The 26,105-nt window shown below is 42.2% G+C and overlaps 2 protein-coding genes across 3 annotated transcripts in view; one reads left to right on the top strand and one right to left on the bottom strand.

Moving 5' to 3' along the window:
• Oseg4 (intraflagellar transport protein Oseg4) overlaps nt 1-3,460 on the top strand; it is a 77,750-nt gene extending 74,290 nt beyond the window's left edge. Inside the window, exons 32-33 of the mRNA XM_075886967.1 lie at nt 245-313; nt 3,199-3,460. Coding sequence (XP_075743082.1) covers nt 245-313; nt 3,199-3,379 — 250 coding nt within the window. The 3' untranslated portion in view covers nt 3,380-3,460. The remainder of the gene's footprint in view (nt 1-244; nt 314-3,198) is intronic.
• Nucleotides 3,461-11,590: 8,130 nt separating this feature from the next.
• Rim (Rab3 interacting molecule) overlaps nt 11,591-26,105 on the bottom strand; it is a 169,072-nt gene continuing 154,557 nt past the window's right edge. For both annotated transcript variants that reach the window (XM_075886963.1, XM_037421872.2), the window contains exons 16-21: nt 24,127-24,356; nt 23,192-23,522; nt 21,654-21,859; nt 17,911-18,282; nt 16,142-16,281; nt 11,591-11,806 (exon numbers count right to left, since the gene is read on the bottom strand). In XM_075886963.1, the coding sequence (XP_075743078.1) occupies nt 11,603-11,806; nt 16,142-16,281; nt 17,911-18,282; nt 21,654-21,859; nt 23,192-23,522; nt 24,127-24,356 (1,483 nt within the window). In that variant the 3' untranslated portion in view covers nt 11,591-11,602. The remainder of the gene's footprint in view (nt 11,807-16,141; nt 16,282-17,910; nt 18,283-21,653; nt 21,860-23,191; nt 23,523-24,126; nt 24,357-26,105) is intronic.

The raw sequence follows: 26,105 nt of genomic DNA, 5'->3' as shown, positions 1-26,105 counted from the left end.
TCTATAGTAGAAGTAAACAAAAATTATCATAGAGTTAAAAAAAAGAAATAAAATGCGGATTCAGTCTTTCAGCATAAAAAAAGGGTAGGCAGTTTGATTTCGGCAATGAGAAAATTATAGAATGCTCTGTTGGTTATGTTGAGGTTTAACAGCACTTTGTGATACAGTTTTCTTGTAGTAACTTAATCTAGTAAAATTTATGTGACATCCTGTTGTTGAGGGCCCCATTTTTTGTCTCTTTCAGGCATTCTAGAAATGATTCGAGGAATGTGAAGAACGAATGCCCAAACTGTGAATCGGCCGTTTCAGAATGGTATGGTGTGAACTTAAACTTACTCAGGCAAGGGTTTTCGCGAGAGTATGGCCCTTGTAAATCTAGTCACTGACAAATGCATTGAGGAAGTTGGCATTTTGGCGCCCACAAAGGAATGTGGCTCAAAAACTACAAAAGTGTGCCGAATTGTCAATGTCATATTTGTGTTTGTTAGTGACTAGATTAATGATTACTGTACTATAACTTCAGCTAACTGTGTTGTGTGAACATCTCTGTGAAGGATTGAGCTTATATACAGGTTAATTCTACCGATCATTGGAAGCGGAAATTAATTTTGGGGCGTTAAGCTTCTTTGACAGGACATTCAGAAGTTGTCAAATAAAATGCCTGCAAATGAAGTTTGCAAACAGGTAAACCTACATGAAGAGCACAACATGGTTCAGTATACTGCATCTGTTGGAGAATCGGGACTAGAGAAATCTGATATGTGTTTTACAGCTTACATGAAGTACAGTAAAACCTCGTTAATTCGAACTCGGTTATTTTGAAACCTCGCTTAATTTGAAGGATTTTCGCGGTCCCGTATTTGCCATGCAAGTTTGAGTGGATAATTTGAAGCGGCGGCCTGCACCAGTTTGATTAATTCGGAAACTTCGGGTGCCATGTGCCAGTTCCAGATCCCGATTTCGCCGCGAATCCACGGAACGGCAGCTATTAATAGCTTTGAGGCAATGCAACGTATTGATACTAACGAGTGGCAGTTGAAGCACCTCAGCCTCGCTACTTCTCAGTGTAAACCTCAGTGTCACATTACAAGTATATTTTTAAACGCAACATAGGCCAAATGCATATAAGCCCAGCAAATGTTAAAATTTATTGGGCCTATATGCACGATATTTAAAATGTTATTGGTTTAAAATGTTATTTTGTCTGCCTATTTCTGGCATTAAAGGGCACATATATTTCCACAACTTGGAAAAGAAACATGCAGGCGAGCGCTTTCTACAACGGAAGTTTGTCAGCGCAGTCGGTAAACTTGCTGCCCTTCTAACTTCGATGTCTGAGCCATGCTGGCTTTGAAGGGTATCCTTCAGTACTTCGTGCTATATGAGATCACAAAAAGCCTTGTAGCTTGGCAACACATGTGAAAATTTGGTCGCACAACAGCGACTATTGCGGCATCACCCGTTTAGGAACAAACATGCATCCCGCCATGAACTACTTGAATTTTCGCAATGGAGAAGAACAAGCCTCTCGGACGCTGCTGCAAGCATGTGCAGGAAGCACTTGTGACGGTGAAGCAAGACAACCAGCGCAACGCTTTGTAGCACACAGCTGTAGAAAAACAAATGTGCCTAATGGCCAGAATAAAAAAGCTCTCCCATCAACTACCAGTACCTGGCAAAAAAATTGCCACGAATGATTGAATTAGTGGCTCTACCATCAGCAGTTGACACTCCCATGTATGTGCACTGCTTTTTTTTTTGGTATTAGATATTTGGTCTCTGTTCGAGTCAGATTAATTCACCCATTCCTTACATTTTTCGTATAAGTACCCAAAAATTGATGAAACTTGTCAGAATGTAGGCAGAGCGAAATGGTGATGTCATTGCCATGTATTTGTAGAGAAAAATCTGAAGCGAACAATACTTATCACTTGCATGATAAAGTAATCAGGTAGAACAAGGCATTCAAGTCAAAGCAGAATGACAATGCAGCTGGGTAGGAGTGTGAAGGGAGGGCTCGGTGGTTGAGTAACAATGGATAATTAACATGCCTGCGTTCCAGACGAGCTGCTGTATCTTTTCGTGGATGTAATACTGGGAATTCAGAATCGTCCGTCTGTTCTTTGTCCATAAACATTATCTGTCCTGAATACCGTCTACGGGTAGGGCTACTAGCACACAGCCGGCAACTTCACATCGTGATTGTGCTGAGTAGTATTGATTGTGCTCTCACTTACCTACCACACCTTGCTTCTAAACTTGGGCACTGTATATTCAAATCCCTGCCTTTGTAGGCATCTTTTAATTGGTGCCTTCTTGAGTAAATGAAAGGTGGCTGTAGAAGGCTGATATTTGAATGCACAACCACAAGCTGAAAACTGATGCACTTGCGTCTTTTATGCATGTCCTGAAGGAACACTAAAGGGAAGCAACAAATTACGATATACTGGTAAATTGTACTCTGAAAATTTTAGTGTCGTTAATTTCACCAACAGAGATTTATTAATAGACTTGAATATCAATGCCAAATGCGTTAATTTTAAACTTTATGCCAAAATCTGCAATGGTGGTGTCACGGATTTCAAAGGTTTTTTTCTTTTTTTTCGTATTTTGGCCACGTAGGCTGAACTACATTTCCTGGCCCATGATATATTAAGTATCTGGCTCTCTCAGCACACAATGTAGTTCATTTTTAGCAATAATGAATTGTGCCGGGCCCAGTGGGCTCAATGAAAATGTAAGATGTCGTGGCTACTGGCGCGGGAACTTCGAGCTGGTGTCGCCGCCCGCATTTTCTTTTTGCATGCTCTCTCGCCTGCCGAGCGCCTTCTTGTAGCAAATGTCGTGTTTTGGTATGGTGAAAGGGTAGTTTACCAACATGAGAAAAATAGTTTTTTTGCTTTGATGTCCTCTTAAAAACCCAAGAGTGACGAAAATTTGTTTGAGGCCCAGCGTCATTGTGTAAGCAGTAACTCTACTATAGCTTTTAAACATAATGCAAGGACCCGAGACAGCGAGTTACAAAACGCCTCGTGTTCATTTCACATGTCAACCGGATGTTGCAAAACCGAGCACAACAGAGACCTTCACATCGTGTGCTTTCTGTGTTGTTGTGTGCCTTGCATTGGAGCCAGTCTGATGGCTCCCGGCTTGTTGAAATGTGTCAACAGATTACGCGACTCTTTTATTTGCTCGAAGGACAACCACCTGTTCAAGTTGTGGGAGCAAGCTGCCTATTTGCACAGCTACCAGCCGAGTGCTGAGAGACCCAAGCCAGCAGTGGACCTGTTCGCTGTGCAGACACAGCGCTTACAAGCAAGACGTCATGCACCGTCACAGTTGTCCCCTCTGCCATGCTCCTAAGACGACCGTCGCTTAGTACGCCTTTCTAGATATCAGTTGAGAAATGGGAGAAGAGGGAAAAAAATAAAAACAGCTTTTGCAGCTAGTGCTTTCAACAGTGAAGGTTAAAACCTGCGTTTCCTACATTCCAGTACAATCACTGCAGCACTTACGCGATTTCAGGCCTACCTTTTTGCTGGTGAGCCGGGTTTGTCAGCCGCCTGTGTCGACGTTTTGTCAAGTTTGTAACTTCATGTGTGTGCCTTGAGCCTCAAAAGGGCTTTACAGGGCGAGGTTTCGTGTATGATATAGTGCAAAGCAGCCCAGCTGTGATGCGAAGCCCTTGTGAACGCACCGGCTAAATATTATTCCAGGTTTGTTACATATAGGACCTGCTGTTCTAGCAAATAATTTTTGTTTGCCGAGATATTTTTTGCGTTTTTGGTATCCCTGACACTTTTTAATATTTGCCATGTAGATTCTATTATAAATCTGACAGACATCAGCCTGTGTTTTTTTTTCCAAGTCTTCACAGCTAGTGATTGCTCACTGGAAGGACCAAAAATAGAGAAATTAAGTGAGTGGCAAGATGGTCGTGTTATGTGGTGAGAGAAACCAATGACAATGCGCTTATAGCATGACCTCCGAGGTGAGGCGACACGGTGGACTGACCTTGAGGGCTGCAACTGATCTTGAAGACAAAGGCATATGACAGAAAACCGCTTGATAATTGTTGGAACAAATTATATCGGAGAGGCAGGATAGCAAGACGACCAGAAGAGCAGCAATAGCTCAAAGGCATGTCATAGGCGATATCTCACTACCCGTGACTCTGCTTATAGTGTGCATTTATAAGCGTTTTAGCGAAATTATTTTCTACGTTACACCTACTAATGCCAGATCTACTCAGCAAGCTTCTTCAGGTGTCATGAAAGGTGAAAGAGTAGTGTTAAGAATATTTAGCACATTTTGATAATAAGTGTGTGGCTATCTTTCGTGTCTTCATTTTTGATTGAGAATAAGAAATGCTTTTGCATGTAAGAGAAGCCCAATTGTAAACGCCAAGTCCTGGCTTTGAGATATGAGGTCCGGTGGACAGCGTATGCTTGCATGTGTTGAAATGGTATGTTTTTTATAATGGTATGTTTTGCAATATGTATATTTCAAAGAAAGTTCCACATTTCGTTGCACATGATCTCCAATTACAAGCAGAATAATACTGCATCTGTTGTGTTTTGCCTGGAGTTCGGCACTGTGTTTATCTTGTCTATTTGTGTATGAGTGATAGATTATTATTTTCTGAAACCTCCTTCATTTTTATTATATTGCATAGTTTTTATGTCATAGGTGTTGGGTTCATTTGCCGCTGTGTTAGAATAGATATTCTTATGGCAGTTAGCCACAAATTAGTGCCTCTGATATTTGGTATTGAATACCATATACAGTGCAGTCCACTTATAACGATATCGAGAAAACCTAAAAATATGATCGTTATAACCGGTGATCGTTATATCTGGACTGCCGCCAAAAAATCGTCGCCGGACGTACCTTTTGTAGCTCCAGGCTTCATTTCGCTATTTTCACCAATTAATAAATATTGTAGATAGTAGGATGTCAAAAACAAGACTTTATTTCTTACTCCGAAGAACGCATCACGGGTTCGCTGAGGAAGAGAGACTGACCGACGGCGGGGTGGGAGCAGTGGGAGGAAGAAAGCACAGCCAGAGGTACACAGCCGGAATGCCAACGAGGCCCCGCCCCGATGCCGCTGCGCCGCTTTGCTTTTCGCTTTTTTTATTTTCTCTCTCTTTCCCGCGTTCGTTCGGCAATCTACGAGTAGCTTGCCGTTGTAGAAGGCGGGGAGCCGCGGAGCGCGGCGCTTTGCTTTTCGCTTTTTTTTTTAATTCTCTCAGCCTCTCCGCGGTCGACGCGCGGCGAGGCGCAAAACGTGACACAGCTGGCGCCATCTGTAGCGCGTCGCGCCAACTCGCGATGCTCTCCTCGGCTTTTTGAACGGCCGGGACGCGCTGCCGGTGCTGTGCTGCAGTGGCGGCAGGTACTCGCCTACGCTAACTTTTCGTCTTGTCTCGGCATAGTTCGTTTCAGAGGAACTTATCAATCTAAATGTTACGATTATTCTGAATGAAACATGCCGTCCACGGCAAACTTTTCATCGTTGTATCCGATATGCGGTGGATAACATATCGTTATATATGGTTTTTTTCCCCATAGCCCCAATGCATAAAATGAGACTGTTAAGTCGACCCATCGTTATAACCGATATATCGTTATATGTGGTATCGTTATAAGTGGACTGCACTGTATGATACCATATATGAATACCTGTGGCTTGTAATATAATGTTAGTGCCTTTTAAGAGTAAGACTGTAGTGATTACATAGAAATCTCTGTGATGCTGCTTTTCCTCCAAAGTTGTCCTGTCTTGTGAGCCCGGTGCCCTGGTGAGTGTTTGTGTCTTTCTCCTCATTTTTGTTCATTGCTGAAGCTGTATAGTATAGCATGTAGAAGTGTAGCACAGACATTATTTGTCACAGTATCACCAGAATTCCTTGTCTTATGCACAAACTATGAAATGTTCTTAGTTTTTAAGGATGTTTACACTAGAGTGAATCGTGTGTCTTCTGCCATAGGCTGCCTAGTTAAACGCTAAATAATATTGCTTTTGAGAATATTCTGTGCACTACTGATGCACTTGTGACAAGACCAAGGTCAAAGCAAGGATTAAAAACATTCCGAAGAATTCGCCTGTCAGAACATCACACTTAATGGGTTTCAATACCTTGAACTTCATTTTGCCCAGTAGTCGTAGCCTCTGTAAAAGCTGCCTTAAATAGAGCAGTACTTTGCTTAAGAAGCTGGGAGGTATTGACACTGGTCGTCATTTACAAAGTTGTGATTATCGAAGTTTGGCGAATTCGAGATGTGTCAACAGCCTATGTGCACATTATTTTCCTGTGCAGTTTTTGCTGTAACGATGAAAAAAGTGGTCGATCCCGGGTAATTTTGTCCCCAACTTGTTATGAGGCTATTCTGTTTTTATAAATGACTCCAAAATTATGTTAACAAGAGCAGGATGTACCAAACAATAACTTTCTTCTTTAAATGGCGATATTAGGGGTTGCCGTCTCTTCGTAGCTACCGCTTGCAGTGCAAAAGGACAAGCTGATGGCTGTGTTGTGTTTACAGAAATTTGTATCTGCTCAGCAGCTATGCTGCACTTTCAAACGTGTGTTCTCACGGTTTTATATACTCCTCAAAGAAGCAAGACTGTTTTTGGAGTCTGATAGCCATTCATAACATTGGTGAGTGTTAATTGATCTCTTACACCCCAAAAAAGCATCAGTTATTCTCCTGTGTGGTCTGACACCCCCCTCTTGGGACTCTACTGAGTGGTAGGAATTTCTATGCTCCCCAAAGAAAAATATATTAGATTATTAGGTTGTGTCACTTAACACCTTTTTGGGAAAGCGGGGCTTAGAAGAATAGATCTTATATTAGGCACTACACAGGATACCTTTTCCATTTTGCATTCCCCTCTATATCAAAATCAAATATCAACTATATCAAAAAGTCAACTATATCAACTATATCAAATTTCAACTGGAGTTCAACTTTTTCTCTTCAGTTCATTTATACAGTTAGCCATCATCCTCACCACAGAATCATTCAGGCCGTATTTTTCGTTTGTTCGTCAGCGCAGGTCTGCAATGACGAACATCATTTCCTTGCTTGCTGAAAGCTGGTCTGTTGCTTGAGCTTACTTCATCTCTAGTTTTCACTGGTTTCCGATGTAAAGTGAGTGTACGTGTTTCTTTTTGCCTGAAGTGCTGTCATGTGAGCATCATGTAGAATGCTTATGTTGTTGGAGTCTCACTGAAAATGATTAAATATCCGTCCTGTACGTGGTACTTTGTCACGTTCATTGTTGTCGTGCAACTGGTTTACTCTCTCACCTTTGCCATGGAAATAACATCGCTTACCTTTGCAGATCACACTGTCGAGTGAAAACAAGTGTAAAACTACGCACACGTGTATGTTTTGCATACTAAACTCAAGCTCTCGGCTTTGTCTTTCGTTGCACGAAGCGTGCTGTTGAAATTTCACATTTTAGGAACACTGTAAGGATGTCTTTTATAGCACAAGGGACTCACCCCTCATTTTGTAGCAGATGTCTGCTTTCGGTAGGCATCAATTCTAGCTAAATATACTCACAGCTCTATATAGCAAACCCGGATATAACAATATATCGGTTACTATGAAACAAATTAAGAGTATTAGAAATATATTTTTATAACGAATTTTCAGATATAATGAACTTATTTTTGTGTACGATGCAACTTTGTTATAATAAGGCTTGAGTGTACTGTAGGTTCAAGCACATAACCTGCCATCGTATATTCAAAATGTAACCTTGCGTGACCATGTCAATGAAGCCAAACTACTAAGTAGAATTTAACCAGAAAAGACATGGACTAAAGAAATGCAGTAACCAACCATGTTCTCCTTGACTTTGTATAAAGCATCATTGGCAATGTAATTGTTAACATGTGGCATTTGAAAATTTGTTTGATCTGAATTCCCGTGTGTAATATGCCAATGCCTATTGCATCGTGGTTCTTACAATACAAAAGTGCTAAGAAGGTAAGAAATTGCTACAGGGTTATTGAAGCAATCTGTGTCTCTTATAACTCTGTGTTTTGAAAAGGCTAATATGTTTTTTGACTAACTATAACTCAAGGAATTGTCAGGTGATTTAATTTTAAGGATGTCTTATGAGCTTGTGTACCCAAGGCCTGGTTATATCATGATTTATCAAATGCCCAGTATGACGTGAGATAAGAAGTGCTGAATTGTGAGCTAAGGTGCCCGAGGTTTGGTAGGAAGCGACGAGCCATCATATTGATGGTTATGTACAACTAGATGAGTCAAGTGCACTGCAACAACACTTAGCTGCTTTTAAAGATCAAAAAGGCAAACTGTATTGGTACAGTATACAAAATGCATCAGCAACATCACTGCACCACAAGTCCCAATCCTACCAAGTATTCCTTCTTTTTCCACAATTTTTTTCTCAACACGGCACACGGATATATTTATATCACAAATATCCATGTATTTTTTTGCTTGTGGGCATTCTAAGTAAGCCCAAAGCAAGGAGAAAAATGGAAAAAGGAAGTAATGAAGTACAAAAGCAAACAAAACTGAAGTTTTCTATAAAAAACGACAGAAAACAAGTTTGAGAATAAAGAAATGACGCAGTTGTTGCAGAATGGTAATTTTTTCTTTTTTTTCACTACTCGCATAATCGTGCCAGCTATCGACAGAAGCTTGAAAAGGCGTAAATTGTTAGTTATTCGTAAAATAACACAATCTCTTCGTTTCACTTTTCTCAGTCTCCCTCTCTCTCTCTCCTTTTTTTTTTTCATGCACGAGCAATTGTGCTGTTTCAGCCAGCATAACAAGATGATTTCGAAGGACAACCTATGAGGCGATATGGAAGAACTTCACGCGTATCATGAGAAAAAGTGTGGCAAGTAGTACTCGTATTCCGTTTCTCCAAATTTGGCTGCGGGTGTACCTAGTATGCCAAGAGTAGAGCATCTTTTTATGTATATTATATCTTTATATATGTATATATATATATATATGCATGATTTATATATATTTGTTTAATGCTTATATAATGCTTGGGATTACAGTCTGCCACTTTTTTGCAGTTCTTCGGATAATGGTTACTTGGTCTGCAATTTTTTTTCTTTTTTGCTCGCAGAATTAAGTGCATGTTTTTGGGGTTTTCTACACTAAAAGCAGTCTTTATCCTTCATATTCAGTGAAGTTTCTTGCGATTTTTTTTTAAACACGTGTATTCTTGTATGCCTCGATACTGTTTTCTAATAAAAGAGACAACCATGTCAGTTTTTATTTCCAAGGTGTGGGCGAATGAGACATAAAAAGGCTCGCTTACTGTATTCTCCCGCAGTTCATGGGCTGCAGCAGGTTTCTTTATGAACTGTACTGTTTCTGAACTGTACTGTTTCTGTACTTCCATGAACTGTACTGTTTCTGAAATTATACCCTGCCGATGAGGTAGATGCTACAAAGAGGGGGGGGGGGGGGATGGAGCAGGGCTGCTGTGCACCTAATGTGATTCACAATCTCCTTTCACTTCTTCATGACAGTGGAGCTTATAGCAACAGCGGCTGTAGAACTGTTGGTAGCAGTCGTAATACTCTGGTAGTATGTCTTAAAGTACGAGGTCTTGTTTGAAAATAGACACAAAAAAAAAATGCCCGAACCTTAATGTAATAAAAGGAGAGAGGTAATGGAGAGAGATACAGCAAAAAATTTTAAAATGCCATCTCACTTCTGTTACAACGAAAGTTTCATTCCGCTCAACCGGAATAGATTTTTTTTCTTCTTTACTTTGGGAACAAGGCAACAACAGCAGCAGTAGCAAATCAAGACATAGTACTTTACAGTGGTTTAACCTTTGTCTTGCATTATAATGTCCCAGCTTTGAACCAGAGCTCTGAAGCTGAGGGTTTATTTAGCGGGTGAGCCTATGTGCACAGCTAAGTCCACGTATCGAACTGCTGAAACGGGAACCTTTCCTATGAAGATGAAATAAAATTCGTAAGCGTGATGTTGTACCGTAAGAAATGACTCGAAACTAGCATTTCTCTTTTTCTTTCCATTTTGATTTAGCAGAGGAGTTTTAAGAAGGAAACGGAACAAAAGAAGAGTTAAGAGAAGACAGTCATTTCTCTTGTTGGTAGTTGTAGCAGTAATAGTAGTAGTAGTATAGTAGTAGTAGAAGTAGTCGTCTTGTGTGGCAATAAAAAACAGCAACCACATGTGAAAAGCAAAAACAAAGCACAGCATCGATGGGAAAAGGAGTTCGCAAGAACCAACAACCTTTTTTTTTCCGTCTCTCTCGCTCCTCACATTTGCGTCACACAACAGCACTTGTCAACAGAACAAGAAGAGAATACGTGTCGAAGTGATGTCTTCGTAGAGCATCCGTCATGTATAACAATGCCTAAATGAAAGAAGGAATGGAAACAAGAAACGGCAGATAAGAACAGCATTATGTGTTATATATGTGTGTGTATATATATATATTTATATATGTATATATAGTATTTCACAAGATGATGTGATCAACAATGAGTGATGACACTTTCCCAGCCCATGCACGCACACGGTTTCATCAGGTGAGTACATGGACAGTTCTTTTTCCTAGGCATCCTATAGAAACAGCACAAGATACAGACAGACGTATGCACAGAGCATAACAGGCACTTTCCCTCGAGACTTGAGAGAAGCTTGAAAGTAAAACTTGCTTCCATCCCTCCTGTTTTATTTTTTTTCCTAAAATGAGTATAAAACTAAGAAAGAGCATCTATTGAATCAAATGAAAGCAGACAAACAAATGGAATGTTGAAAAGGAGGAATAGACAAGCTTATAAAATGAACGGAAGGCCAACAAGTTGAGAGAGAGATACCATGCTTGGAAACTTTCGATTTGCACATATGTATAGTATTTACTATATATCTATTGAATCTGAGCATCTTTTGCTGCAGAAAACAGCTTTCACTTCTTGACCCTCTCTCTCTTTCGGAGCTTCTTATTTCCTGCCCTCACGCACATACCTGTGTTAGTGTGTCTTTTTTTTCACAAAAAGGAAAAGAATGAAAAATAACTTCCGGGCGTTGTCTTCTTTGTTCAGTGGCCGGGCGACGAGCAAGCGTATTCTTGCCTGTCTGCCCGCGCTTGTGTTTCCTTTGTTTCTACTTTGGGGTTTTGGGGGGAGGGGTTGGGAGGCCCGTGTGTGAGAGAGCAAGTCGTCCGGTGTTGTGTGGAGGGGTTCGAGCGAGAAGTACAAGGCTGCAGTGACACCGCATCTGTCACACCCTCCTTTCTTCGTCGTGCATCCCTCGTGTTTTTTTTTCTTTTGTGTGTCTCGTTTTGTACGGTTCCTTCTGCACCTCTGGTCAGCCACAGCGGAGCTAAGAGAGCGCACCACGGAGTCTCCCTGACCTCCCCACTGCGAGTCGTTTTCCGCACGGTCACAACAACGACTATGGCGGCGACGGCCGCCACAACCACTCTCTCTCCTCGTTGCAAACTCGGCGGGAATCGTCCGCACTGCCGTGCTCGGGCGTCTCTGTGTCCCCTCCTGGTTGTAGTGCCATGGTAGCGCCGCTTGGCGTCGCCTCGCGGCTGCTTTTGTCTTTGTCAGCCGAAACTGTCCATGGAGGCGAGTGAGTTTCCTTGTGAAGAAGAGGAGGCAGCCGCGGCGACATTGACCAGTGACGATGGCGGGAACAGCTTGTACCAGCCGATGGTCATGTTGGCTAGGTTCAGCTCGTCGAGCACTATTTGAGCCACGCCCATGAACACCTTCTTCTCCATGCGCCCGTACTCGCCCCAAACCGTCACCTGCATGGCACGGGTTCGTAGGACAGAGAAGGGAAGAGTGCTTCAGAACAGCTGTGAGATCAAGACAAAAGGTAACATGAGAAAGCATGGGTAACCTGTGATGAATAGTGCTGAAGAATATGGATACATGCACCCATTTTTTAGGGTCTAATCGATACAAGGAGATTGTCGACGAGCTGCATATGTGATTAAAACTTCTCAATGCACTGACTATTGGCCGTTTCACTGGATTGAATGAAGAACCCTCCCGCCACACCAGCTGCATTTGCTCTTAGAGAAAGCAAATAAAATGAAAATGCTCCCACATGAACAAGTGTCGCCATCTAGCGTCGAGAAACGAGTATTATGAGTGTAGTCTTTCTTAGTTCCTTGTAGGACCACTTTTTGTTGATGAGTATATTCGTCAATGGTAGCGAAAGGGTTAAATATAAGTGGAGTTAATTACAGAAAACAGGCACATTTGCTTTCCTATTGTCACCACGAATGCGCTGGAAACTACATGTGTGGATTGGAGGGCAAGGCGGGAATGCACTGCTCAAAAATTATTCGCTACGCATCGCCATGTGGTCTTCAGTATCTTCTCGTTTCTTGGAACGTATTGGCCACTACTTCTCGTTCACACAAGTGCACATATGATATGCACATTCGAATATGTGCTTATGGTGTGCCACCATGTGTCAGCATATGGCGACACACTGAGGATGGTCGTGGTACCTATGCAAAGAGGTACCACGACCATCCTCATCTAAGAGGTATGTGGCCTCTTAGATGAGACGCCTATACACTGGCGCTGTTCATGAAATTAGCCTATTGCTGCTATGCCTGCTCATGGTGTGTTTGATGACATCGTGAAGCAGAAGGCAAGTAAATTCTGACTTTTTTTGTGTGTGTGATACAGTAGTAAACTTTCTCCTTGCCATCCAAGAATCTTGCACACACAAATTCACAAAAGCCTTGACTACCAGATTGAAAGTGTTTTTTCTTTTTTATTTATTTTTTATTTATTTGATACTGTCAACTCCATGCTTGGGGTCATTACAGGGAGGGTGTCACAAAGTTCATAACGTTTGCACAAAAAAGGAAAATTCAAAGGCCCATATAAATACGAGATGAATAACCAACAATAAAAAAATAAACAAACAACAGTGACTACACACATGAAAATCAACGAATAAATGCTGACAACAGATTTTAGCACACATCACTTCAAAGAAAACCGTCCAATGTATTTTCAAAATCCACTGATGTTGTTTGTTGTACAACCGCATTGGGTAAACTATTCCACATATCTATTGTGTCAGGGAAAAAGGAGTGGCGGAAAGCATTCGTGCGTGTGAAATGAGGTTGAATTGCTCTACTATTATTAAGACGATCACATCGCCTTCCAGGGGGCTGAATATATAAATCCTTATTTATCTTTGTTTGCCCGCTTATAATCTTAAAAAGAAAATTGAGGGGATGTTTTTGCCTGCGATATTCCAAAAACTCAAGTTCACAGGACTTTAACAAAGCTGTGACTGAGTGTGTGTGGCGGTATCTACCGCATATGAAACGGACTGCTAATTTTTGTATTCTTTCAATTTTTGTCCACAACACCTTCTGGTGAGGTGACCATACAATACTAGCGTACTCTAAGACAGGACGTATGAATGTTTTGTAAGCAGTTAGTTTTACATCTGGTGTGGCATGTTCCAGTTTTTCTTTGGGAAATACAGTTTTTTGTTTGCCTTAGAACAGATGTTATCGATATGCGAGTGCCATTTCAATGTGTGCATAATACTAACTCCTAGGTATTTGAAACAATCGGCATTATTTAAAGGCTGACTTCCGATGTAATACATGAATGACAATTCCCGCCCACTAGAGTGAATATGCGTATATGTCGTCTTGCTATAGTTTATTTCCATGTCCCATATTATACACCACTGATCTAATGCCTGTAAGCACCTGTTCAGATTAATTTGGTCACCTTCGCAGGTAACTGGGGAATAAATCAAGCAGTCATCTGCAAAAAAGTTTCATTTTAATGGGAGTCTCAACTATTGAACATAGATCATTAACAAATATCAGAAAAAGAATTGGTCCTAAAACAGATCCTTGGGGAACGCCCGAGTACACGGCCAGTGGTCTTGAAGTGTAATTTTCAATTTTTACAGCCTGTTGACGTGCGGATAGATAGGCCTCTAACCATTTTAATACTTCTTCGCTTATTCCTGATCTTTCAAGCTTGAAAAGTAATTTACGATGAGAGACCTTATCAAAGGCTTTCCTAAAATCGACACAAATTACATCAGTCTGCAGAAGGGCATCGCTGTTTTTATTGAAATCATGGAGCGTTTCAGCTAATTGTGTCACAGTAGAAAGACCATGCCGAAACCCATGTTGGCTTGCGCAAAGTACCTGGTTAGAATCGAGAAAACTAAGAATATGTTTTGCTAATACATGTTCCAGAACTTTACAGCAAACCAACGTCAAGGATACGGGCCGGTAATTGTTTTAACGAGCGGTTACCGTTTTTAAAAATCGGAATTACAACTGCATTGCGCCAGTCTTGTGGAAGTGATCGCGTCTCAACTGATTTCACAAATATTATTTCTAAATAAAACAAGACCCATTCTGCGTATCTCTTGAGAAACTCTGTTGGTAGGTTATCCGGACCACTTCCTTTCTTCGCATCTAGCTCAAGCAGTAACTGAAAAACACCTTTGCGGTTGATAATAACAGGTTCCATTGCGGTTGTTACACTGTTACTGATAGATGCCCCTATCTTATCGCCCTGGTATATTGTGAAAACGGACTGAAAGAAGCGATTAAAAGTATCTGCTAAGTCTTCAACTTTTGTCAGGAAACAACCCTCATTTTCGATCTGCTCAAGTTTTTCCTTTCTGTCACTGATGTAATGCCAGAATTTGGATGGCGAACTTTTAAGGAAGTTCATAAGCGTTTGGCCAAAGAACTTATTTTTGGAATTCACAAGGGCTTCTTTCAACTTGATTCTTATAGCTGCAACTTCCCTCACTCTTTTTTTACTTTTCCTTAATCTCTTAATTCGCCATTTCATATGTATAATGCTGCAAGTTATCCAGGGATTTCGTTTACGTGTTTTCTTAATACGAGTAGGGACAAAGCGATCAACGCAAGTTACGACGTTGGCCTTAAATCTCTGCCACAATTGCTCCACAGATTCAACCTGTGATGCTCGCTCGAAATCATTAAAGTGGAGCTCGAGAAAATCTATGATGGAAGTGTCATCTGCCTTTTTAAAGTCCTTTACTTTTACCGGAAGGAACGGTTTTTCTAAACTGCATGCACTAGTTTTAATGACTAAAGACAACATTTTGTGGTCGGACGTGCCATCTAAAATATTTAAAGCATAGTCTGTTATGTTTTGAGACAAAAACATGAGGTCTAACAATGACTTTGACGAACCTGTAACCCTCGTTGGTTCATGCACAATTTGTTCCAGGCCATGACAGAATTTAGTTTCCAAAAATTTTTCGCAGCTAATTGTTTCAGACTCAGCCGGCAAAACATTTTGCCAATCAATGTGAGGCAAGTTAAAGTCTCCGGCCATTATCAACCTCGTGCTCCTGTTAACATGGTCACACAAAAAATCACTTAACCAATCCAAATTTTAGGGGCGAAGCTCCTTAGGGCGTGGGCTGTGCGTCCCCTGTATGCAGCCACCTCTAGTTTAGTGTTCTTGCAGTGTTCACTAGATGGCGGTACCGTCCCCTGTATGTAGCCACCTCTAGTTTAGTTCTTGCAGTGTTCACTAGATGGTGGTACCGTCTCCTGTATGTAGCCACCTCTCGTTTAGTTCTTGTAGTGTTTACTAGATGGTGGTACTTGTAGCTGATGATGAAAAGATGCAAGATGTTATAAACTAGAAAGCGGTACTTGTAGTTGATGAAAGACGCGAGATCTTATAAAATAGGAATGATGTTACATATGGCGCGTGTCATTGGTTGAAGGCAATCGTTCGATTTAGTGCGGCGACGTATGCTAGGGGGAGCGATGTAATAAAATCGAGTGGGCAAAATGTACAGAAGATTCATGGTTTACCAGGTTTACCTCCGGAGCTTCGCCCACTCATCATCATTCACTTCGTGAATATGGCGGCACTTTTTTTACTATGTTCGAGAAGTCCTTTCTTGCTCATACTGTACTGTGATTTGGCTCCATATGTAATTATCTAGTTGGAAGAATGTCATCAATAATTTGAGAATCTAGATTATAGAGCACTTGGTTGGTGAACAATATCAGTGCTTGCCTATACAATGCACTCTCTTTTGCAGGCTTGAGGAAGTTGAGAGAAGGCACAGAGATTCTTACCTGAAGAACACAACCTCTGTAATCTTCGTTAAATATTAGCACCTGCTGGTAAAGTGGATCTAGAGTTCGTCGAGCTGTTGCCGTTTTTGCCTTTGCTATGCATTTTCTGCCGTTGATGAGGTACACCTTCACGTAAGGTGCTGAAATAAAGATGAGAAAGTCACACATTCACTGAGAATGCATAATATCTACACATAGGCACATATTTCAAAGCAGAGGTACAGTACTTGGCAGATAGCGCATCAAGTTAAAAGCATGCAAGAATTAATACAGATGGTGCATTAAGTATTCAAGCTGTTTCATATTTTATTGGCACGGTATAATCATTGAACACCTTATTATTGCTGACTGTGATGTCAGGCATACAATCATTGTGTCCTTGATTCATTTTTCATTTGGCAGACTGGACGTCACTTGAAACAAACGCAGACTGCAGGGTTGCTGAGTAGAGTGAATTCATATCGCTAGAATAGCAACTGTAATATTTTTGGACAGTTGGTCTTGTACACACATACTCAGAATAAGCATTCTAATTTTAGTACTACATATGGTAATACTCATTTTGTATAGGTAATGAGAACTCCCACCACAATCATGAGTTACGACTCCTAAATTTCATATTGTATCGAACCACAACGCATCACACTCTGATGCTTATTGTATTATCTGCCACTTAAGAGGTAAGTTAACTTGCCACACATTTGTAGCACTTCCCGTAGGTGACACCAATTCATTATTGGCCAGTGTTTGAGCACTTGTCTACACGCAATCGAGACCACTGTAATAACCTCGATACTTTCTGTGAGGGGTAGCGATTACAAAAGTGGTCTTGTGAATGATGGATGAGAAGTTGAAGGCAATATTGCAGTTGAAGATAAATTTCAGATAAATTGCAAAAGAATGCAGCTTTCGCAGCAAGAAGACTTAACTAGGAAAGAAAAATCGTGGTAAGACAACGATAAATGGAAGTGAAGTTCATCCAAATTAATGTTTGCAGGGATCTTTGGAATGTGGATGGCTCATTATTTATGAGCTATTTGTTGATAAAATTATGTAAGGCATTTGCAGTATTTACCACATTAACTCTTCTTAAATACAGACATGTCGCAAAAACAAATGCCATGACATGTTGTCTCAGTATGCGCTTCCCGACTGAAGTGAGCAGTATACATAGGTGATGTTTGGTATAATCAACATACATATTACACGAAAATATGTTCTTCAATATATTTAGTATTTACGATGTGCGTATATGTTATACACTGATACTGATAAGAAAACTTTCTTGATTTTTTTCTTTACACTCTGCTATTCTTCAAATCCAAAAATTTCTTACTAAGATGTGTGAACCGACTAAATTAGCATGTTGAAAATTTAATATTATAAACGAGACAGGGACGTTGGTAGAGGACAAGGTGCGACGATTTTATGCATTTTGTTGCCGCAGGAAAAGATAGACAATTAGGTTTGAAGTTCATTGGTGAAGCACGAAGTTCTTGCATTGGTTTCTGTCCCTTTAACTGTGTCTCGTCTTTTGGCGATTTATTTATACACCCCCATACCCCCCTAATACCACCCTAAAGTGATCTAACCCCCCCTCCCCACCAAAGTTATTCTAGACCACAACGCATTCCTATTTCCCCACCTTAGAGACAAGCACTCGGCTCTTCCCCCTCTGCATCTGTGCTGAATTTCAACGCGACTCCTTTACAACCGTGTTCGTTATATCAAAACTTCGACCACATAACATGGCTGGAGGTTGTGCTCACCTGGCAGCATTTTGGCGCCAGGCTTTGGCTGCAGTCCCTTGGCGCGTATAACCTCGACTTCGAGGTGAGTGCGCCGGTCACATAGTGAGACCTGCAACTCGCCTAGGATGGGCGAGGCAAGTGCCTGGCGGCCCACCAGCTGGCCGGGCCCCAGCTTGTCGACGAACTTGGCGAACTCGCCGCCGTCGGCTGCGAGCCTGAGCGAAGGCAGCCACGTGGCGCTGTCTCCACTCAAGCTCCCTTCCCCGTCGGACGATACGCTGCTGGCCTGCCGCACCAGGTGGCGCACCTCCTCGGGCGCCACTTCCTCGCTGCGGTGCACGCTGAAGGTCGACGACCGTTTCTTGCGAAAGCCCAACCGCTTCTTCTGGGCTGCGTTGGATCCAACAAAGGACACTTGTATTGTTTGCAGCAACTTCCTCTTTTGAAACACGCACTTTTATCTTTAGGCGGGGCGAGGAGCAATGAAGTCCTCTCTCCCCCCCCCCCCCCCCCGTACCTTGTGGACCTCTCTTGCGATGGAGAGGACTGGCGCATTTCCTCTCCGCTTGAACCCAATCGTTGGCTGCCCTCTCACGCTCTTACTTACGCAAGAAACATGCCATGCATGTGACGATGTTATCACGCTTGCACATTATGCGAAACCTCACGGCAACGGAAAAAAATACACCTGAAGTATTCGTGCAATCAATATCGATATAAAAAAGGTAAAATGATAGAGAAACGAGTGCTTGATAAAAGTGGCCGCAACAGGTACTGCTGGCATTGTGAAAGTGTCACCATCAAGCGGAAAGGAAATGAAAGTTCAACTCATTGACGTTAGAAAAGCTTTCGACACCGTACATCATGATATACTACTCAACAAATTAGAACGGTATGGCATACGAGGGGGAAGTCTGGAATTTTTTAGAAGCTACCTTACGAACCGACAACAAACAGTTCATTTTTGTAACACTAATTCAGGATTTTTGCCCATTACACCGGCAGTACCGCAGGGATCGGTATTGGGACCTATTTGATTCTCTCTGTACATGAATGACTTTCCTTCATTATTACATAACTTCACCCCAGTCATGTACGCTGATGATACTGCTCTCATTTGCGCACACGAGTCCATCGACGGAGCCTTAAGCATGGCAAAGAAAGAATTGAAACAAATTTGTGATTGGTTTCAATCCAATAAATTGGCTTTAAACGTTAGTAAAACAAAATATATGGTAATTCATTCCCCATACAAAGTTATTGCTTTGGATTCGTGTGGGCTTCAGGCTGAGAGCGAAACAATAGAAAGAGTAAGTAGCTTAACATACCTTGGAATTGTGTTCGATCATCATTTCAGCTGGAAAATGCATATAGACTCTCTCTGCAAAAAACTCGCGACAGTCTGCTATACTCTTTTCAAATGTCGCCAGTACTTCGATGCGGAAACTTTAAGAACAACATATTTTGCCCTATTTAACAGCCAACTCTCATACTGTATTGAGTCTTGGGGCCATACATACGATTCATACCTAAAGCCGCTTATAGTCCTGCAAAAACGTGCTATCCGATTTATATAAAACGCAAACTATATGGCCTCATCTAAACCACTCTTTCGACAGTACCAGGTAATGCCTCTACAACTAGTAATAAATTATAAAACAACAATAATGGTGTACAAGTCTCTAACATGCAATATCCCTCTTCACCGCTCCCTTTTTATTCCCTCACAATTGCAAACAAGAGCCCGTCATTGTGGTAACTTCCTAAAACCACTGGTTAAAAATGTTTATGGCAAAAGAAGACTTTATAGTGTTGGAACGTCATTGTGGAATAACCTACCAGTGGAAGTGAAACAACATAATGCTTTCACATTAATGCTCAAACGTCATTACAAAGAGCTCTATTAGACTACTGATAAGTTTCGTGAAATGATGAAAAGTGACATTTTAAACGAATGTTTTGTATGCTGACCAGGAATGCTATTACCAGATGTACAGAAATATTAGATGTATTACCTTAAGTATGCAAACCAAAAACGTGTTCAAAGTGTAGTGTATAAGTTGGATTTTTCTTCTTCAATGTGTTCGGTATCTGTGTATAAGTGATATGTTTATCAAAACAATCTGCGTCTTAAACTAAAATGTCGTTCATTATACAACTCTTTCTCCTGCCTCTAATTAATGTATGTTATAATTGCATGGATCCATACTAGCATTCTGCTAAGGATCCAGATGTTGCTAACATGTTTTTCTTTACTGTATGTTGTTTATTCATAATAAAGTTCAAAGTTCAAAGTTTCGTCTGATGGGAACCGTGATGAACATAATTTTCAACAGAGGCGATTGTGATATTGTCTCAGACTTTGTACGTTTTCTCTTATCTTGTAATGCGACAAGAGGATAATTGGGGGCATCTATTCATTAGTGGTGTGACGACTAAAAAAAAAAGGCGCTGTTGGTGACGTTTTTCTTCATTTTTCCCCTCCTTCAAGACCTCATATCAGTCCCCACGTTCCTTTCCCATCCCCTTGCTCTACCATACTATATACGGCACTTCATTGCTTCACGCTCTCCCCTCCTTTTTTCCTTCTCACATCATTCACCGTCACTTCTCTTTTCTACCACTTCCCCTGGCCATATAGGAATATGACATGCTTAACTCTTTCCTCACTTCCTCTCCCTCCTCATTACCCGCACTTCCCTTTGTAGTAGTTGTAGTAGTAGTAGTTGTAGTAGTAGTAGTTGTAGTAGCAGTAGTAGGGGGAAGTAGTTCTTGAAGGAAAGGAAAAAGGAGCTAATTTATGTCTGCCTGATTGGTGACACGGGTAAGCTCTATGTAGCGGTATGGTAAGGGGATAAGAAGAATAATAGAAAGATAAAAGAAAATGGAGCACACGCCGCACACAAGCGAACAGAGAGGAAAAATAGGTGTCGTGGTCGAAGAAGTCCAAGGACTGGGCACCGATCGGTGAGAGCTACAAGGCACCAGGAGATCGCAGACGGCAGACCCATCGGCGAGAGCTGCGCTGGCGTCGGAGATCGCGGACGATGCACCCGTTCAGCTTGAAACATATTGCTACAATATGCACGGATATGTATGCCACTTCACCCTCTAGCTCTCACGTCCTCCTCACCCTCGTTTCCCTTCCCCAAATTCTTGCTATTTTATGCTTGGGCTATACTATAGATGGCTATACAGTTCCTCGCCCCCCCCCCCCCCCCCCCATCTTTTCTTTTCTCACCCTCACATAACTCATCCTCATCGTCACTTCATTTTCTCACCCCTTGCTCTACTATAAAAGGATATGGTATGTTTTATGGAGGCGAAATTGTAAAGACCCGTACGCTTAGGTGTAGATCATGTAGGGATCAAAGTTGGTTGTCAAAATTTCTGGAGGCCTGCACTATGGCCTGCCCCATAATCGTATCGTGGTTTTGGCTCATTAAGCCCCAGTAGCCACTGCATGACTATTATGTCATATGTGGGTAATTCTGTTCTTTCCGTAATCTTCTTAGGATTGAATTACAGAAAATTTGAAAAAGAAAACAATAGCATGAGAATCATAGCCTGTATCACAACACCATGAATCACACCATTATATTTTACACAAAGGTTCGTTACGAATGGAGTTGACAGGGTTGTGAGACTTGTCATTCAGGCATCTTGTGTGCATGCCTCCAATAACACCTTCATCCGACCAATCTTCGTTCTGATGGAGGTGTTTGATGCCACATAGAGTGTATTACATAGGTGACGCTTACTGGGCGGAAGGCGAACATTCGCGCTGAGTAGCCGGTCGGCGGCCTTTTCCGTGAGCGAGCCGACAGCCGTGTCCGAGAGGCTGCCATCCACTTTCTCGATGCTGGTGGGTTCCTCTTCACTGTGGGTGCGGCCCAGCGTCGCGCCGCTGGGCGCCGTGCGAACCGGGTGCACGGGCCCGTAGCTCTGCATGCGCGTCGTGAACTCGCTGCGAAAGAAGAGAGAACGGGGAAAAGTGAAAGCATCCAGTCAGCACGACAAATGCCACAGTAAAATAGGGTCGCTAACTTCCCTTCCCATTCACTATTTTAGCGCACTGTAGGAACAAGACGGAGGACAGAATAACGACGCAAACTCACGGTCCTCCATCTTAATCCTGCAGATACCTAGTGATATGAATTATGAACACGCTGAAGCTAACGTTCTGTCAAGTTACCTCGCCATTTCTTGTGTGAAACGAAGCGCTTCGGGAGAACAGCACTGCGCCCTGAATAAGGGCCCTATTGTAGGGAGTCACGACATATTTCAGCCGCACGCGCGGACCTCTGGCTGTAGTGTACCGCTGCGAGCACCCGTACGTGCGCCGTTCCCGTGCTTGATTTTGGCACGGGCAGCCATTGCGCCCGTGATACTGCAGTGTGCTTCAGTTTATTACTTGATATCACTTTATCTTAAGGCTACTTTCACAGGAAGGCACTGGAAAATGGAGAGAAGCTCTACAAAGCGGATTGCATCAGCGGGAGCGGCTGGGATATGAGCGCTTTGACCGTCTGCAGGATGACCGCGGAAACTCCAGCTCGGGTTCCCTATAGAGACACGGGTATAGACAGGCATTTAATTTCAGCAGTCTTTTTTAATTACGGTCGCAGCTGTCTTATCGAAACCGTTCACTGCATTAGGCTGAAATCTCGCCCATGCCACACTGCGACAGCAAATCAACTCTGAACGCCAAGTGCTGCAAGTCTTATTTGCGTTCTGTCAAATCACGCAGAGTAGGATCGTACAAGTTGATTTTCCACACGAAATGGAAGGCAAATAGAATACTGCCAGAAAAAAAAAATCGAATTCAATATTCAATATGCTTTGTATAATTTCTGAATGCGTAACAGCCACTTTAAATTTAGTGTTGACAAGACAATATCCATGCCCATCGTTTCATAATTTCAACTTTAGAATAACAAATTGGGAGCATCAGGCACAAGTAAGCAGACTCTTTGCATGCACAGAACTCTTCAAAAAGAGTGACACAATGTCTTGCTCTGCAAGCGATGTAAGCTACATATATAAGCTCGCAATTTTTACAAGTATACTATGTATTAATGTTCGTGATTTTGCGGCAATATTGCATACATTTAGTGCAGATAACTTTGAAAAATATTCGATAAATGTGTGTATATACTATATATAGAAGCAGCCAGATGTCTTTATATGTGAACATTTTTGAATATTCACCTGCCGCTAGTGCATAAGACTGCAAGTGCCCATCTTCCCCTGCCACCACCCACAATAATGCCCTATTAGTAATGATCGGGTCACCCACCTGAGCGTCCTGCTACTCCTGGGTCGCTCGGACTGCGTGGAGAAGGCACTGGTGACGGAGAACTTGGACACAGAGCTAGTCTCCGAGCCGTCGCTCTCACCGGCGGCGCCGCCCTCGGCACCCCCTTCGGGGCTGAGTATGGAACCGCCCAGGCCCAGACCTGCCGCTAACCGGCTGCCGCCGCCCCGGTGGTGATGCGAGGGACCGCGGCCCCTCTGCAGGGCGGGTGGTGGGAGGCCGCCACCTCTGTGGTGGTGGTGTGCATGCTCCAGTGCCTGGTGGTGTCGCAGGCTCACCTCGCTGTCCGAGTACATGCCGACCGGTGTCATTGCTGCAGGAACAGTGCCGCAGCCACGTCACGGTATATGAAGAGCCGATGCGCACATCAACGCACTCTAAACATCTCACCAAGTGCTGCACTCAATGGTTATCATCGTAATGGGCATGGGAAAAAGACAGACGACTGTCCTGGGTATTCTTCCCATGTCCAGATTTCTTAACACTGTTGACCTGCAGTGTACAAGCTTGTTGGTACACCACGTTTGTTCAGGTTATCATTACGCCACCAACAAATGACATCGTACGCTACAGCGTATGTTTTATTGCAAATAATTATTTAATGTGAAAACCTTTCGTCCCCCCTCCTGGTTACCTTCGATGGATTAGATTGGATAAACTTTTATTTTTATTGGATAAACTTTTATTTACTTTCGATGAACCTGTCAATAAATACCTATAACAATCTGTAGCTATATGGATTGCTTTAGTGCTGGCTACAAATGTTTTTAATAGCTTTTCATCTGCGTAGCTAGTTTTCATTCATTCATGGTCTGAGGGAACTGCACCGGCTCGTGTGCCAAGGCGCGCATGTTGGTGTCACCGTACCCCCTTTATAAGCTACAGCCACCATGTAAAACGCGTGACTGTTCTCTTACTGCCGGATCGGCGCTGCTTGATCTGGAGCTTAAGCTGTCGGGCGCGTTCCTCCATGTCGAGGGTCATCTGGTCCCGGCTGGTACCGGGCGCCCTACGCGCTCCGGGAGGTGGCACCTGGGGCAGGTGGCGCTTTTTTGGGGTAGGCGTGCCCGTCGGCGTGCCGCCCAGGGAGTGGGACACCCGGCCAACCATGCCGGGCATGCGGTCATCGTGCGGAGGCAATCGGGGCCTGTGAAAACACTCCAATTAGACACCGACAAGTCATCGATCCTGTTGCGTCGAGTTATCGGTGTGCATGTGTGTTGTGCTGAGATTTGTTGGGGTCTATCGTTTCAAGCTGATGCTATGTGATGAGTGATGCAAACACGTCGTTACTTACGTGCGAAGTTTCCTGCTTTTTGCCACTCTCTAAAGCTAGAAATAATTTTCGCCTTACCTTTTCTTCTACTATTTTACATCATTAAACTAGCTGTAGATATAGTACGTATATCTGACTCCTGACTGAGGGCCACTCTTTACTACTATATCTATTTACCAGAGTCTTAAGTACTCCTACAAAACACCAACGGAATAGGATACAGCCTTAAAGGCAGCGCCAGCCTAATATTTAGCAGTTAGAAACTTTTCGTGTTTATTTTTCATGCATTCAAACTGTTCGCGATGTATACACTCAAAGTAACAATAGCGTACAAGTAGCCAATTAGTTGCATTGTAGTTCGATACAATAGGAAACTTAGGAGTCGTAATTCGTGATTGCAGTGGAAGTTCTCATTACCCTCAACAGGAGCACACAATTCGTCAGGTGACAGGAAAAGGCAAAGTAACAGTGCTACCCCTTGAAATCAGCAAATCTTTGACATTGTGGACACTCTCAAGTCAACAACGTCAGAATTGAGCGAGGCAAGACGAAGTTAAAAGAAAACGCTTGAGAAATATATATATATATATATATATATATATATATATATATATATATATATATATATATATATATATATATATATATATATATATATATATATATATGTTCCTGCTCACGGCTGGTTATTTTTTCATCCATTTTTCTTTCTTCTTATTTACATTCCATTGGTTCTAATAACTTCCCCAGTACATTCCTTGGCATTACTGTCTGTTAGATCTCATTAATATTGTGTTAAAACACGGAAAAACGAGCCCTTAGGTATGCACTTCTTTCCCTTATATATATATATATATATATATATATATATATATATATATATATATATATATATATATATATATATATATATATATATATATATATATATATATATATATATATATATATATATATATATATACACACACACACATTAGAGTTTCGAACAGTTGAGAAAAGGCCAGGCGAGCTATGAGTGATGTGAAGTTGAGAACTGATAGGCGGCCATGTGGTATTCTACAGTGCTAAGAAAGTGCTACAGAAGTCCCTACATAGAGCTAGTGTAGCAGCTTAGCATAGAATGGCAAAATTCGGTTTGAATGCAGATGCTGGATGCCGGACCATTCCCAATCGTATATTTACTTAAAACGCGTCATAAGGGAATCGTTTAAAGAAAAAGACAAGGTCTGGGGTGCGGCCTCACTGGCAACCACCTGCCAGTAATTCACTTCCTCACCAGAGCAGGATTGGCCACCCTGGTGCAGTACTTATCACTACCTCCCTTGGCCACTACCTTCGATCGACCCCTGGCCCTCAGTCCTCAGCGGCTGCGAAGCAACTGTCCAAAGTGGCGGTCAGACCTGCGATGCAGCGGAGGCTGCTAAGAATCTCTGGTTTAACAGGCCGCCTTTGGAATCTGAACTTGGCTACGTTCAGAGCCAGAACTCTATCTAGTGAGGCTAATACAGCTGTGCTATTCAAGGAATTAGAGGGTGTTAAATGGAATGTAACAGAGCTCAGCAATGGTAGGAGGACACGTGAGGCTTGTGCAGTACTGAAGAATGAAAATGTCCTATT

Source organism: Rhipicephalus microplus, chromosome 2, assembly GCF_043290135.1.
Source record: "Rhipicephalus microplus isolate Deutch F79 chromosome 2, USDA_Rmic, whole genome shotgun sequence".
In the NCBI taxonomy this organism is placed as follows: domain Eukaryota; kingdom Metazoa; phylum Arthropoda; class Arachnida; order Ixodida; family Ixodidae; genus Rhipicephalus; species Rhipicephalus microplus.
The sequence above is the reverse complement of the archived record's forward strand: the minus strand, read 5'-3'. Positions and strand labels throughout refer to the sequence as shown.